This window comes from Maylandia zebra, linkage group LG7 (genome assembly GCF_041146795.1).
Source record: "Maylandia zebra isolate NMK-2024a linkage group LG7, Mzebra_GT3a, whole genome shotgun sequence".
NCBI lineage: Eukaryota > Metazoa > Chordata > Actinopteri > Cichliformes > Cichlidae > Maylandia > Maylandia zebra.
The window spans coordinates 20,462,230-20,478,211 of NC_135173.1; the positions used below are offsets into that span (position 1 = coordinate 20,462,230).

Sequence of the window (15,982 nt, forward strand, 5' to 3'; positions counted from 1 at the left end):
AGATTATTTCTCTTGGAGTGTGCCAGTTCCTGTGAGGTTACTTTATGGTAATATGGATAGCAAAACTATCAGAAGCATCTTACTGCTTTCTCTCCCTAATTTATACCCCCACTTCGTTTTTGGTTTTTTTCTTCTTCTTCTTACCCACAGTGGAACATTTCAGACTACTTCTTCCAAAGGGGAGAAGCCATCACGCAGGAGCTAGAGAGGGAGGAGGAAGCGCTGCAGAAACAGGCCCAGGAGAAAGGAGAGACCCTCAACAGGCCGTTCCACCCCGCCCCTCCCTTTGACTGCCTGTGGCTGTGTCTGTATGCCAAGCTTGGGGAGCTGTGCGTGGACCCGCGGCCTGCTGTGCGTAAGAGCGCCGGCCAGACGTTGTTCTCCACTATTGCTGCCCACGGAACCCTGCTCCAGCAGCCAACGTGGCACATTGTGGTGTGGAAGGTACAATCCCTGAAACGTCTCCATATAAGATGGAAAAAGAAAAACACGAAAAAATGTAAAATTTGACAGTACGTGATTGTTTTGTCACTCGTCGCCTCCAGGTCCTGTTCCAGCTGCTCGACTGTGTAAGAACGTCCTCCACCACAGCAGACAAGGAGAAGATCGAGTCAGGCGGTGGGAACATCCTTATCCATCACTCGCGCGACACAGCCGAGAAACAGTGGGCGGAGACGTGGGTGCTGACGCTAGCGGGCGTGGCGCGCATTTTCAACACAAGGCGGTATCTCCTTCAGCAGCTAGGTGAGCCCGCACGTGATGCTCTGTGACATTCAGCAGATTGCAGTTGGTGCATTTCTGCTTCAACACCTGTCAATATGTTCTGAGCCATTAATGCAGGACATCTTTGAAAATGGTGTCAAATATCAGAGCGCTAATGTTTCCACGCCGCCATCTTCTGCTGTGTATCTGCAGGTGATTTTTTTGAGGCCTGGGAGGTGCTGTTGAACCATATTCAGTCAGCTGCCCTCAGCAAAAACAATGAGGTCTCCCTGGCTGCCCTGAAGAGCTTTCAGGAAATCCTTCAGATCGTTACACCTGTTAAAGACTCGGACAAAGCAGGCGACGCACTTGCTGCAATGGGCGTCCCTCCAGTGCTCATTGACCCGCTGTCAGCATCCGGTCCTGGAAGACCCCTGGTGCGTTCAGATTCACTACTGGAACGGTTGACACGGTACAACGGAGCTGAGCTGCAGGCGCCCCCGCCAGGGGAGGAATCGGCCTTGGAGGACTCGGCACTGTGGTGGTCTGCATGGAACACGTGGTATCGAATGGGAACGGACAGCACGAGACCACCTACTGGCCCAACAGAGAAGCTCTCTTTTATCCCCAGTCAGCCCTTCCTCACAGCATTAATCCAGATTTTTCCAGCACTCTACCAGCACATCAAAGCCAACTTCAGTATGGAGGATCTAAAAAAGCTAGGGGTCATCCTTCATGGGGCTGTTTCCGTGCCTATCAGCAGCGATGCCTCACCCTTCATCCTCCCCTCATACACTGAGGCAGTGCTCACCAACCTGCAGGAAGCCGTGCTCACCGCTCTGGATGTTTTGCAGAAGGTGGGAGAAGGATTATTTCCACCGGTGAAGCTTTTAGCAGTTTGATGTGAGGTGGTTTGTGCTACAGTGTAGCATCAAGATAAGAGCGGGGTCATGTGTGTAATCATCATCTGTTCAAATCCAGCAGGAGGTCCCATGTTGCATCTCGTTCTTTCCTTATTAATTACTCTAGCTTTTTCAGCATGCTTACCAAACATAGGCCCTTTCAGTTTAAAGTTAATTCCTCCCAGTTCGTTTCTATTCAGCCCAGGAAAGAAAAGAAAGTGTCAGTCTGCTAAATTGTGCAATATGCAGTCCTGTGGTGGAAGTCAGCAGTGTTTGTTCCTCCCTTCCCTCCCTGCTGCAGGCCATCTGTGTGGGCACGGAGAACCTGCAGGTCATGTACCCGGCCATCTTCGAGCAGCTGCTCCTTTTTGTGGAGTTCTCCTGCAAGCCGCCTCAGTACGGCAGGATGGAAACCAAACACGTGGCCAATGCCAAATACAACCAGGTAGGAAATGAAAAACGGACACCTAAATATTTGGTTTTCATTGCAGTTTATTTGCTTTTACAGTTTGTTTCATTAAGACTGTTGGATGACGCACATTGTTATTCACCCACCTCTCTTCAGCCATTCTCAATAAGATCATATCTGTTCTTTGATGCTCGTGAAGTCCCCCTTCCACTCCCTCTGCCGTCTTGTCCTTATGAAGCTTCTGTCACGGCTCTTCGTGAGATTGACAGATTGTTCTCGACCCCCATTAGAAGCCCCAAACCATTCCTTCCTCAAATTCCTTCCCTCATGATTCATCTTGCTGGGCGGTTGCCAGAGAAATGCTTCAGTCCAGCACAGTTCATAGTCATTTAAAAAAGGAAAAAACTAAGTGTTTCCAAGGCACCCAGTAATTTTGAGCAAGACTATTGAAGTCACAAAAACGGAGTATTTTTAAACGAGTCTGACGTCAGAGTCGTCTTAATCCTTGCTGTTCTGGAAACCTGGAAGTTCTGGAAACACGTAGCTCAAGCAGATGTTATTCCTGCACAGAAATCCTGAAAGGTGTCTCGATCAAATACTGAACGACTGATGGAGTCGGTCTAAATCCTGACCCTGCCTGTTTTAAATCTTGGCCGTGTGTCCGTCCTGCATTGGAGGTACAGTAAACTGGACATTTGTGTTGATCTGAGTCTGTTTAAATTGTTTAAGTTAGATGGTCAAACAAAATTCTCACCCAGCCAAACACCATTATGGGTGGTCTTTTTATTGCCTTCTTGGCTTTTATTCAGTCCTGATGTCAGATTGCGTCAAATGTCCTCAGTGCTGCTGGGAGGTTGTTTTGTTTTCCCCTCTTTTCCCTCGGCCCAGATTTTGGGATCTCGTTTAGCTGAGAGACGCACTTTAGATTTGATACAACTATAAAACATCGGTTTAATTTCAATCTTGTCTCATTCTGTTTCTTCGAACTACTCACTGGATAACCATTTTAGATCCAGCTGTTTGCGCCGGTGAGTGTCATCATCTCCCTCACCCCCACTCCCCCTCTCTGTAATTGTACTAAGCTGTGCTGAATGGTGATGATCTACCCTCTGCGGTAGATGAGATATCACTCCGCATGGTAGGCTCTCGCGTCTCATCTGCGTCTCTCACTCACTCCATGCTCCCCTCTTTCTCTGCCTGTCACTAACTGGTGGTTTTGCCTCTGTGTGCACAGCCCCACCTCCCTCTGTGGAGTTCATTTTCAGTTGATTTTGTGACTTTTGATGGTTTTGTTTTTGTTTTTTTTGTTCATATGCATACTTGTGGCTCTGTTTTCTATTTCCTAAAGACACACTTTGTAGAATAAAATCTTTAGTTTGGCTGTAACGTTTCAGTTGTGGTACTGTAAACCTAACAAAGCTTGAAGCCGACTAATAGCGACTGCAGTTTAAAAATAAAATGGCGTGTTACTTGCGTACTTATGCAAAGTGTGTCTTTTTTTTTTTTTTTTTTTTAAACAAATGCTTTCACTGTCGCCAAAAGGTGAGCATAATGCCCATTCCTGTTTTGTTTGGTTTTCTTTTGTTAAATCTTCTTTACCCCTACAGGCAGAATGGGTTGCCTTAAACTATGTGCCCTTTGCTGAGCGCTCCTTGGAGGTGGTGGTGGACCTGTACCATAAAACAGCCTGCCACAAAGCTGTCATCAATGAAAAAGTTCTGCAGAATATCATTAAGGTATTTATCCCTGGGTGGTGTACTCGCTGTTGGTGATGGTGAGAAAGAGAAAATGTTTGATGTGTTTTATCACTGTTCATGTTTAGTGCAGCGAAATTTACTGTTGAGCTGCTTTCTGCTGACCACCCAGTTATGTTTGAACCCTGCATATTCATCCAGTGTGGAAGATCACGAGAATGCTTCTTTCATTTTAACCTCCTAAGACCCGAACTCTTTCATGGCATGCATTTTAAATTTCTCTTTGCTATTTGGGCTGATTGGGACCCGATGAATGTAAAAACAAAGAACTACCAGATTTTTATGTTTTTTTAAAAAAAATTTTTAACCTGATTTTTGTTTCTGAGAAGAATTAGATCCACACATGAGGACATTCACTTTAAATTTCAATAGAACAGTTGCAGTATAATGATTTGTTTAGCTACGTAAAGCACTGCTGTGTGAATATTCCTTAAGGCTGCTGCAATTGTTGCTTTTAAAAGAATAATGAATAAACTGGCTGTTTGCGTCTGAAACAACTTTCTTTATTAGACCTACAGACCTGCTCAACCTTTTTAGGATTTTAAACTGGCAAACATTTAAAAAAAAGTTTGGTGTGAAAATTTGGAAAATTCAGTTTACAAAAATGGGTGGAGGAACATAACTTTAGTAGTATGCGATACGCCGCTTCAGTTTTGAAATCGTTTAATTCTGAGAGACCTCCAGCCTCTGGGCAGATTTTACTTGATTGCCCTTTGACCTCACTGTATTGATCGTAATATTGGGTTCATACTGTACATCAGTGGGCAGATGCAAAGTGTTCCCAGTATTTTCAAAACTTTTTTCCAAATTCAGTCCATCAAACACTAAAGGATACTGTCAGTGTAAGCGATCCAAAATCTGCCACTCTTCCTTTTCCCCCTACTTCTGACACCTGTGTTTAACTGCTCTTTTCTTCTCAGTGAATTTTTAGAAACCCAAAACTGAAATGAGTCAGTTTATCAGAGAGATGCTCAAGAAGCAAGGCACTGGTATTTGTGAAATGTCATTGTAGGGAGCGCCAAGCTGCTCTTGGAAATAAGATGACTTTGTTAAAATGTCGGTGGCTGACTTTCTCACGAGGTTGATGAGGCGTCTTTACATTCTCCACTTATATTAACTCTGTCTTTTGTCTAAAAGGAAGAGGGGTGAAAGTTTTTCGTGCACCGCTGTCGAGATTAATTTTAAGTGTTCCTTTGTGTTTCAATCTCATGAGCTTTTTTGTTTTGTTTTTTGCCTTCAAGACTTTAAGAATGCCCTTGAGTCTGAAGTACGCCTGTCCGTCAGAGAGCACCTGGAAGCTCGCTGTGTCGTCTCTGCTCAAGGTGCTGTCCATTGGACTACCAGTGGCACGGCAGCATGCCTCATCCGGGAAGTTTGACACTATGTGGCCAGAGTTGGCCAATGCCTTTGAAGACTTTCTTTTCACCAAAAGGTAGAGATTCCCCCCACCCCCATGCTTATTGTGCAGCTTTCAGAGGTTCTAAGCAGAAAACTGTTGTTCTGTTACAGTACTCCTCCAGATAACCTGTCTATCCAGGAATTTCAGAAGAATGAAGCCATCGATGTAGAGGTACGTGCTTGTTTCTAGACTCTGATAATATATCCCCAAATAGTTTGCAAGTTTTTCCCAAGTTTGCATCATCGTTTCCCTCTTCATTTTAGGTGGTCCAGCTGATCAGCACAGAAATCTTACCATTTGCCAATTTCATCCCCAAAGACTTTGTTGGCCAGATTATGGCCATGCTGAATAAAGGATCCATTCACTCACAGTCTCCCTCATTCACAGGTAATATGGGACTCTGGCAGCTAAGTTGCTTTGGCTTTAGCAGTTGTGTATTCCTGAAACTAGCGCAACAGCATGCTGGCCAAGTGTTGGAATCTTAATTTAGGTGCTTGGTTTGTTGCCGGAGTCTTTCTTGCGGCTTATCAGTAACAACTGTGCATGTGTTGAGCCGTACAGCCAAACCCTGTCAGTCCCTCTCACTGTCAATCGAAAATAATTCTTCCAACAGAGGCAGAGATAGATGTGCGGATGAGAGAGGAGTTTTCCAAAGTGTGTTTTGAGACACTGCTGCAGTTTTCCTTCAGCAACAAGGTTTCCACCCCGCAGGAGGGTTACATCTCTCGTATGGCGCTCTCCGTGCTCCTCAAGAGGTCCCAGGATGTTCTCCGACGATACGTAGAGGACGAGAGGTTGAGTGGACGCTGCCCATTACCAAGGTACCCAGCCACCATGGGTATCTATTTGTGTGTGCTTTTTTTTTAGCGCGTGTTGTTTTACACATTTTCCAAGAGGCCATTAATTCTGATGACTGTAATGCTACACTTTAACCACTGGGAGATTTAGCAAATGCAAAATCAAGACCAGCTCTGGCTTCATTTATCTCTTATTTCTCTTTTTAAACAATGTAAAACCGCCATACTTCTACCACATTTCTCCAAGACTCAGTGGAAGTTAAAGATGCCCATGGATAAACTGCACCACAAGCAGAGAAAATAAAGGGAGAGGGGGGAGAAGTAAAATATATTCTTATGTCTTCTGTATAAATACAAAGTTGGTTAAATAAAAGGGCCTGAAATAAAACAGTACATGCAGAGCTTAACAAATCTATTAGAGCATCTATCAAAACAGCAAAACAAATATCTCAGAAATCTGTCCTGAATTCATTTTTTTCAATTTTGAGCCGGCACACTGGACAACTTTGACAAGTCAGAAATTAATCAAGCGTAACATTCAGCCACTAAGTAAATAACTGTAATATGACATCTTAATCAAAAATAATGATGTACTTTACCATTTTTTTCTGCTTTTGCTGTAAAACTGAAGTTTGAAGATTCATGGAGAACAACAATAATTATATTTTAACATTAAAAATATTTTTGTTTTAAGAGTTCCTGGTTCTTTCTTACCAGGTTTAAGCAGTGTAGCCATTCTCCTCTCACCCTTTGCATTTTCACCCAGAGAACTGTCGCTCATTGGATGTTTTCTCTTTTCAGACTGTTCTCTGTAAACTCTACAAGTGGTTTCATGAGAAAGTCCCAGCAGATCAGCACCTTCTGTAATACTCAGACCAGCCCGTTTAGCACCAACAATCACAGTTCTGCAGCTCTATATATGTGTGAACAGTATTAACAGAGAAAAAATATATAAAATGTACAAATATACAAACCAGTGTAAAAAGTAGATATGTAATAAATAGTGTTATGTATATACATGATTGTTATTGGCTCTCCCCCTCGCTGTTTGCCTCTTCCACTTTTCTCCTACTGCCGTGCCTTTGTAGCTAAGCAAGGCCTTTGTTGTTTTTCATTTTAGGCAACAAGTGACAGAGATTATCTTTGTCTTGAAAGCTATCAGCACTTTGATGGACTCCCTGAAAAAAACACAGCCAGAGAATGGTGAGTATCAAACTATAAAAATGGATAAATAAGTCTTGGAAAGATAATAAAGGAGACATTTTCTGCCCATTCTTTGTATCATTGCTTGTGTTTCTGGCAAGGTCAGTTAGAAAAAAAACTAAACAATTTCCTATAACTGCAGAAGATTGAAGGTAAGACATGGTGAAATAGTGTTTTTGAAGTGCCCTTCCGCATATTTGCATTGCATCGCCCTTTGCTCGATAAAATTCCTACAGGCACAGGGAAACAGTTTTGTTCTGAATAAATTGCTTTGATTGTTTTCTATTCACAACTCATATTCCCTTCCTTCTTCCCTCCTTTTCTGATATTCTCTCATTTACTTCCTGCAGTGGATGGCAACACGTGGGCTCAGGTGATCGCCCTGTACCCCACACTGGTCGAGTGCATTACGTGCTCATCGTCTGAGGTGAGCTCAGCCCTGAAGGAGGCCCTGGGGCCCTTTAAAGACTTTATGCAGCCACCCGTCTCCAAAGTCCAGAACGGAGAGTCCTGACCAGGCTCGCTCGCAACCCGGCATTTTTTTTAGTTTTTTTTGGTCTTCTTTCTAAATGAAGAAATCCCGAAGGTGTCTTCTTGACTTGACTCATGCACTTCACAAGTGCACGGATGTGAACTCTGCGGTGACATGAAGCAACCCACGGTGAATAGCGATATCGAGGCTGCCTCAGACTATACCATTGACCCCGACCTTCATGCACATTTTCATATGCTTTTCGTGTGAGCTGATAACGGGCCAACCCCCCCGCTTTCACACTCATATAGACTGGCTGCACTTGCCTGTTAACTACAGAGAATTAAAAAAACAACGGCAGTGTTGCCTCTGGGTTTAGTTTTTGTTCTCCTGAAGAGACTGCATCAGTGTACAGTGTGTGGTGAAAGTGTTGATGATGTTATAAAGAGAAAAATGCAAAAAAACAACAAAAAACTGGGGCTTTACTGATCTTAAAAAGAAATGAACATTTAATCTTTTGCAACATTTTCAACAGTGAGGATTTTATGCAAGAAAACAAATCTTACTGTAACATTCCATGTCATCTTTAACCAGCCATCGGAGAAGGGATGTATGTGTCTGTGTAAAATAAATGGGACAATTCTACAAACAGCTCTTGAGTGTGCTCGATTAAAGTGCATGTAATGAAAATGCAGCTTCCTAGAAGCCCAGATATACCACTTTGTACACAATTATATTTCTGAGTCATCCTGGTTTGAGACCTTTGGCCTGTAGGTGGATGGTGTTGATGTCTAAAGGCCTTCTGTGTTGTCTTGTAACCTTCTATCAAAGACTGTATATAAAACAAGACAGCCACTGTAATTTGGAAAGTCAGATTTGGAACTTTTTTGAAATGAGACACCGCAGGTGAGACGTGGATCTGACTGAAACCAGTGATGCTGCGCGCTTATGAGGTGGTGACCTGCCAGTTACATCGACACCTCTTTGACCTGCATCGGTGCTCTGTCTCACAGTGTTTTAAATTGGAACATAATTTGCATAAATTGTGTGAAGCTAGCAATGAATATCATAGAATAACAAGATAATTTTTTACTCATAACTCAAGTTGAGAAAATATAAGAGAAGCATTTGGGTTTCTTTTAAATGTAGAGTTGCCTCCTGCTGGCTATTAGAATCCATAAGCCACAGTTTTCAGACCTGTGACTATATCGATCTTTTATATACAGTCTGTGGCGACCTTATACGTATATAGAACTCATCTGATAATAGCCAAATAACAGCCTGGCATGTAGGGAACAAGCTTGTTTAACTAAGTAAATTACTGGTTTCAGGAGAAAAGCTCACATTTGAAAATGAGACCCTGCGGTATTTTTCTCTATCGCCTGACATATTAGAGACAGAATTAGGAGAAAAATAATGAGCAGTTTGACTTTCACATTGCAGTATGGTCAAAACATTATTTGATTTTTGTATACATAGGTATACAAAATACGTAGGTGTCTAAGTATCTATTATTAACCTTTTTTTTAACACTGATAATTCTTTACACCATCCCATTATAGCATCTTTTACAGCAGGGGTGGCCAACCCGCGGCTCGCGATCCGCATGCGGCTCTTTGCCTGGTTTCATGCGGCTCTCACGTTCATATCAAAGTTTGTGTTTTGGGGTTTTTTTGTGTTGTTTTAAAATGTGCGCGTTCGCTTCGTTTGAGTTCAATACATTATTTTCATCAAATGCGCATGTGTGTGAGATGAAAATACCGCAAAGTTTCCCAGTAGGAGCAAGTTCGCCCTTAAAATGGCAGGAAAAAATGCACAGCAAAAAGAAAATATGAAGATGAACACGGGACGTTTTTAACAGAGTGGGAGAGTTTATATTTTTTTGTTGAACGCAATGGCAAGCCATTCTGCCTTATATGTCAGACGTCATTAGCGCATTTCAATGCTTCAAATCTTCAGCACCACTTCAGCTCACTCCATGCTAACATCGACCAGGAATTTCCAAAAGGGACTGAACTTCGCAAGCACGAGCTGGCCACTTTGAAAAGTCAGGCAGAAAAGCAGACACAGTTTTTCCAAAAATTTACGAAGCGGTCAGAGACGCTCGCATCCTATCAGCTGGCTTGGAACACTGCACGGGCTAAAAAGCCACACAATGCCTCAGTGATGTTGTTGAAATCTTGTCTCCTGAAAACGACAAATGAAAACGCATGGTATCAGACGTCCAACTGTCCCGCCACACTATTGAACACAGAATATCGGACATTAACAGGGCTATTGAATCACAGTTGCACTCTGACCTTCAAGCATGTGAGTATTTTAGTGTCGCATTGGATGAGAGTTGTGATATACAAGACAAGCCTCAGTTGGCAATATTTGCACGGTCTGTGTCAAACGATTGTGTGATCAAAGAAGAACTCCTGGATATTGTACCATTAAAAGACGGAACCCGTGGCATAGATGTGAAAGAAACCATGATGGCTGCATTAGAAAAAGCAAATCTGCCCATAACGAAATTAACTGCAATAGCCACGGATGGAGCACCAGCCATGATGGGATCTGTGAACGGGCTTGTGGGGCTGTGCAAAGCTGACCAAACTATTCCTGACTTTTGGATCATCCACATGGAGCAACTGGTGTCTAAATCATTGAATTTAGATAACGTCATGAAGCCTGTGATGGAAATCGTCAACTATATCTGCACACATGCGCTTAACCACAGGCAATTCAAGAATCTCATCGCTGAGCTGGACCAAGGGCTTCCAGGTGACCTGCCGCTGCACTGCACTGTGAGGTGGCTGTCAAAAGGCCAGGTACTCTCTCGCTTCTTTGAGCTTTTGGATGCCGTGAAACTGTTTACGGAAGAGAAGGACAAGGACTATCCCGAGCTCTCGGACCTCAAGTGGATTATGGATCTGGCCTTTTTGGTCGACATGCTGTGTCACTTGGACAGACTGAACCTGACCCTGCAGGGTAAGGTAAAAATGCTGCCTGACCTGGTGCAAAGTGTGTTTGCGTTTGTCAACAAACTGAAGCTGTTCAAGACACATATTCAAAAGGGAGATATAACGCATTTTCCCACTGCTAAAAGCCAGCGGGCAAGTCTCCAGCGCTGCCCTGAGTAAGCAAAGAGCCAGATATGCAATGCTGATTGAAAACTTGCACGAAAGCTTTGTGACCCGGTTCCGTGATCTACAACTGAAAAGGCCACAGATTACGTTCCTCATCGACCCATTTAATGCAGAGACCGGCTGTTTGAAAGTCCCGCTAGTCACAGATGAAGCTGCGGCTGAGTTGGAGATGATCGATCTTTGAGAGGAGGACCAATTGAAACCTGCTTTAAGGGAAGGGACCATTGAGTTCTGGAAAAGTGCGCCAATGGAAAAATACCCCAATGTCAAACGGGCTGCGCTTAAGATACTGTCAATGTTTGGGTCAACATATGTCTGCGAGTCTGTGTTCTCATGTGAAATCAAAGCATCGATCTGTTGTGACTGACACTCGTGAAAGAATTGCTCCGAGTGGCAACAACGGAATACAAGCCAGATTTGAAGAGGATTGTTCAAGGCAAGGGATGCCAGAAGTCCCACTAAACAACATGCATTGTAAAAGTAAATGCTATTGTAGATTATTATATTTTTGTTTCTGGACTTGGTTGAACTGAGAGTTTGTGTGTGTGAGACAGTGCACACAATGTTCATTGTTGAAAATGACTGGCCTGTGGTTTTAGTACTGTAGGAGTCCATTTCTGTCATCACGTTGGTGTGTGACATTTACAATAAATCTGGCTGAGCAGAGATGTGTGTGTGTGTGTGTGTGTGTGTGTGTGTGTGTGTGTGTGTGTGTGTGTGATAGAGAGGGAGGAAAGGATGGGTGATGTTCATGTGTGCCCATGCGTATGATGTGGCTCTTTGCGGTAACACAGTAAAAAAAAAAGTGGCTCTTGGTCTCTGACTGGTTGGCCACCCCTGTTTTACTTATTTAACATATCAATACAAATGCTTTAAATATATTTTTTTCTTTTCTTTTTGAGCATTGAGAGTCGTGATGTGTGTATTCTGTACAGCAGGTGGGGTTATAGTTTCTTGCAGAGGCATCTTAGACACAAAAATACTAAAACTGTTTCAGTCACCCACGAATTTACAAACCAAACCACCATTACATTAAAGGTGGACTCCACTGCTGTCTCTCAACGTGCTCCTGGGGGACCTCGAGCCCTAGCTTGGGATTATGCAGTGGGTCATATGAGGGGAAAGGACCTTTTTGTGGTTTGCACTGAACACGCGGAGGAAAAAGGAGGAGGAGAGAAAGGGGGAGTAAGTCTGCTTGGGCGGGGTTTCCCTCTTATTTCAAGTCTGCACAGAAGAAGAGCGAAGCGGGAGAGAGGACGGAGCGTCTTCGGCTGCGTGGGAATGTTGCTTTCGTCGGCGAAGCGGGGCATTTCTGTCCCTTTACGGCATTTTTGTACTGTTTCTTTCTTCGTTTTCGTCTTATTACCACGTACTGGCTGAGGTAGTAGTTTGTGCTGTTGGTTGGGTTGAGACACTGCCCGCTATGGAGATGACTGCGCAAGCTACTGCCTTGCTAGTGCTGGTGCCTCCACTCCAGCCGAAGGAGAGAGGGAGAGGAAAAAAGCCCAGCTCCCAGCGCTGTTAGACGGTTTTTCCAGGTAATGCACACCTAGCTATGTAGGCTAGCCTCTCGTGGTGTATTTGAAGCTGTAATTTAAACAAGGACATCTGCTTACTGTTGATTTCTAAGCTGAAGCAGTTTAATTGCTGTATCATGTTGTTTTTTCTTCTTCTTCTTCTTCTTCTAATAAAATAGTCAATGACTGTGGGGAGGGGGGGCACTTTTGTCAATGTATTTTTAATTTTTATTGTGTGAGATTTGAATTATTTTTGGAGAATGGGTGAGAAAGCTGGCATGTGTAGTAATATAATTAGCGAGTTTAAAAAAGAAAAAAAGCAATTTTTTTCCTTTCTTTTTTTAAAGATGCACGAGGAAGTGTGTATGCTATAGATTTGCAGTTTTCCGCCACCTCGGGCGGAGAGGGCTATGTAGGAAGCATGTAGGTCAACAGTACTGTTGCTATGAGGAGAGCAGTGACGTGGCTGCTGCTGCCCACAGAGGTGTCCTACAGTACATCTGCTCTGATGCACACAAGCTGGCTGTATGGCTCTCCCCGGACTTCTTTGTTAATAAGAATGCATACCATCATGCTGTGTGTGCTTCTCCTGCACATGAACATCTCTCATATATAAAAGCAGGGCATAAACGTGCACTGTGTTCTCCCTGTATTCTGCCTATCATGCTAACTCTGAATGGTGAACCTCTGTGGTGTCCACACACAGTCACACCACATGATCCGGACCCCCCCCCCCCCCCACACACACACACACAGTCTGTTGAGCAGCGGTGTCCTCGCGGGTGTCGGTCATGCCTTGCGAGTTAACCTTTGAAATCCTCCCTCAGCTGCCCAGCAGCATCTGGCTCTGCTCTGTAACACATCACCATGAGCCGTCAGGGGTCTCGTGATTGGGGTGTGACCCAGAATGGGTAATGAGCTTTGATTGGCTTGCAGCCTGGGTCGATTAACCCCCACCACCCTCTCCACACATCCTGAGATGAGAGCGAGCCACTCATTCAGTCGGCTGTCTGACTTGAAGATTGAATTCTGCTTTGACCTTCCAAGAAGACTCCCCATGAAATATTTATGAGTTCATGCTGGATCGTGTGCTATGATAGAGTTATGTTCTTCCTGGGCCACAGTTCTGCCCACTAGCATCTGTGCTGACATTACACAATAAATTCTACGCCGGCTACTTGCTGTAGACACATGTAGGTAGGTTGTAAAGTAGGAGCGCCTTGTGTTTGCAAAAGCCTCTGACTGGTAAATGTAGCACAGTGGAGAGGTGTAGTTATCAGGCCCATGGAGCGGAGGTCCTACAGGCGTTGCATATATTCAAATAACTCCCCCATGTAAGAAATGCAAGTAATCCAGCCTGGAGGGCAAAACCAAACATCATTTATCATATCCTGACTGTAAAGGGAGCCGGTCTATGGATCACTGAGCAACACAGAGGCGGCCTATAGTGTGTCCTTCTCATCCATCTTATGCTGAAGCTCTCATTTGCTGCAGATAAATCATACTTCAGGCAGCCGAAACCCTAAAGCAGTAAATTACAGTCCCCTTTGTGGAAAGTCTGCCAGCTCAGATGGGTATCACAGCTGCACAGATGAAGCGGTGCACCGACAGGACGGCCAACCCTCGCGTGTCCTTTGTGTTATCAGATCCCTCTGCATGATTGTAAAAGAGAGGGGGGCAAGACTGAGAAAACCAGCAGTTTGGCACGTTTAAGAAGGTGACGGAAGTGTTTGGCACCTTTGTAGACGTGTTCAAAAATAACTGAAATCAACACTTTCTGAAAGCTTATCTGTGTTGGTGTGTAGAGGGCTCGCATGATTATTAGATGGATTGTGAACAATGTTTTAAAAAATTTTTTTAACTAATAAATATATAGTTTAATGTATAATGTTGAAGTAATAAACACGGATATTTAGCAAAAACTATCTCTCCTTTTGCCTTTCATTGACACAAACTGGTTACATTCAGGCCTCTTTGGAAGGCAGCACTTTTATTTTTTTTCCTAAGGGCTGGGTTAATAAATAAAACTGTTATTTACTACCTTTATCCTCCTCCAAAAGGAGTGTTTCAAGGCCGTGCCCTCGACTGTCCCATGCGGCACTGCAGCGAGGTAACGCATCACCTTCTATTACAGCAAATGAGTATCGCACTCCGAGCCCACTCAGCATCTCCCTCAGATCTGTCCATGGGTGGGGTGGGAGTGCTGTGACCTTGGAAAAAACAAGCCACCCACAGGAATGACTGTGTCATCATTGTCGTCATCCAATCTGGACCACACACGCACACACGTGTGGAGAGTAGGAGTGGAGTGCCAGATCCGAGCTGGCCTGACTGGAGGAGGATGCGGTGCTGGCCTGTGGGGACCAGATGGCCCTCCAGCTCCTGCAGAGGACCCAAGAGTGTGAGATTCCCACGACAGCGCTTAAAAAAATCTTCTGAGCGCGTTCCACATGCTTTCATAAAGGTGATCAAGTATGCAATATCTTAATATTGACATGTTGGAAGGATAACATTGGTTATAACAGCAATTACAGCTCCATAAACATAATCCTAGGTATTTATTTACTGTCGAATTACCGAGAAACTATAAAGTACAAATTTTACCAATAAAAATTGAACATGGAAAAAGAACAAGTTTAAATAACAGCAAAGACCTGGCTGCAGGACCTTGCTCAACATTCCACACCCGTGTTAAACAGCATTATGCAGCAGTGCTTGTGAAAGGATGTCAGGAACAAATGGTCTTACTGATCACCGTCAGTGATGCAACTCTGATGTCTGAGAACTAAACGAAATCCAATCTCTCCAACTTCCTGTGCACAAGAACACAGTTATTACTAATGCTTCATTTGACACGATCCTCCTTTCATATTCCTGAATGTATATTTAAAGGCAGTTGTTTTCTTTTGTTTGTTCGGAGGTTATTTTAGCTACACATTGGGGACTTTTGAGTGTCACAGCTGGGGAGTGGGGGAAGAGTGGGGTGGGGGCACTATTAACCAATCCAAAAACTAACACTTTCACTTTAAACATTTAATTAGTTTAGCCAGGTTTACTTTCCCTCCTGACTCATATTGGATGTTTTATTCTCCTGACATGTTAATTTAATTTACATCCATGGTCTCTCAGGTATTTCAAGTATTCAGTATGACATCACCGGAGAAGGACTCAGCAAAAATGTTGCAGATATTCCTTTTAGCTCCACAGATGTTTGACTTGCATTGACAGAATTTTTGGGTGAAAGAAAATGGCCCACATTCGTACCTTTTTTTGGTCAAGCAATCAAGTACGTGTACGTACGTGTTTTTCAAAAAGTCAAGATTACTTTCCTTGCAGCAGCCTCCACCAGGAAATCTTCATTGAGTTTGGCTATCGTGTGAACTAATACCCTTCATCCACATTTTTGCTTCTGGACTGTCTTGACACAGTTTGTCAGAGCGGTGATGGTCTTATGTGGTGCAGATGCTGTCTCCATTAAAGTCTAAGTTCCAAGAAAATTTCTTGTTTGATGCAGAATCAGTTATATCCAGTATTCGATCGTATTTGATGAGTCATTTACATCAGCGCTATATCAGTTCACGTTTTTAAAAAAATCTTTTCTTTCATAAAGTTCATTTGATACAGTTACCAAAGAGGCCAGGCCGCTACTTTTCCCAATACTCTGAGCTGTCTGCCAAGTGCATTCCAGAGCCAGGA

At 43.6% G+C, this 15,982-nt stretch overlaps 1 protein-coding gene across 3 annotated transcripts in view; it reads left to right on the forward strand.

Moving 5' to 3' along the window:
• The window catches only part of mon2 (MON2 homolog, regulator of endosome-to-Golgi trafficking), a 33,733-nt gene extending 25,444 nt beyond the window's left edge, over positions 1-8,289 (forward strand). For 2 of the 3 annotated variants that reach the window (XM_012922615.4, XM_076886032.1), the window contains 12 exons: positions 151-444; positions 546-744; positions 916-1,559; positions 1,906-2,049; positions 3,024-3,041; positions 3,621-3,749; positions 5,009-5,199; positions 5,277-5,337; positions 5,430-5,553; positions 5,780-5,987; positions 7,084-7,166; positions 7,517-8,289. In XM_012922615.4, coding sequence (XP_012778069.1) covers positions 151-444; positions 546-744; positions 916-1,559; positions 1,906-2,049; positions 3,024-3,041; positions 3,621-3,749; positions 5,009-5,199; positions 5,277-5,337; positions 5,430-5,553; positions 5,780-5,987; positions 7,084-7,166; positions 7,517-7,680 — 2,259 coding nt within the window. In that variant the 3' untranslated portion in view covers positions 7,681-8,289. The remainder of the gene's footprint in view (positions 1-150; positions 445-545; positions 745-915; positions 1,560-1,905; positions 2,050-3,023; positions 3,042-3,620; positions 3,750-5,008; positions 5,200-5,276; positions 5,338-5,429; positions 5,554-5,779; positions 5,988-7,083; positions 7,167-7,516) is intronic. The other variant, XM_012922617.4, reaches the window with a different exon arrangement.
• The last annotated feature ends 7,693 nt before the right edge of the window (positions 8,290-15,982 follow it).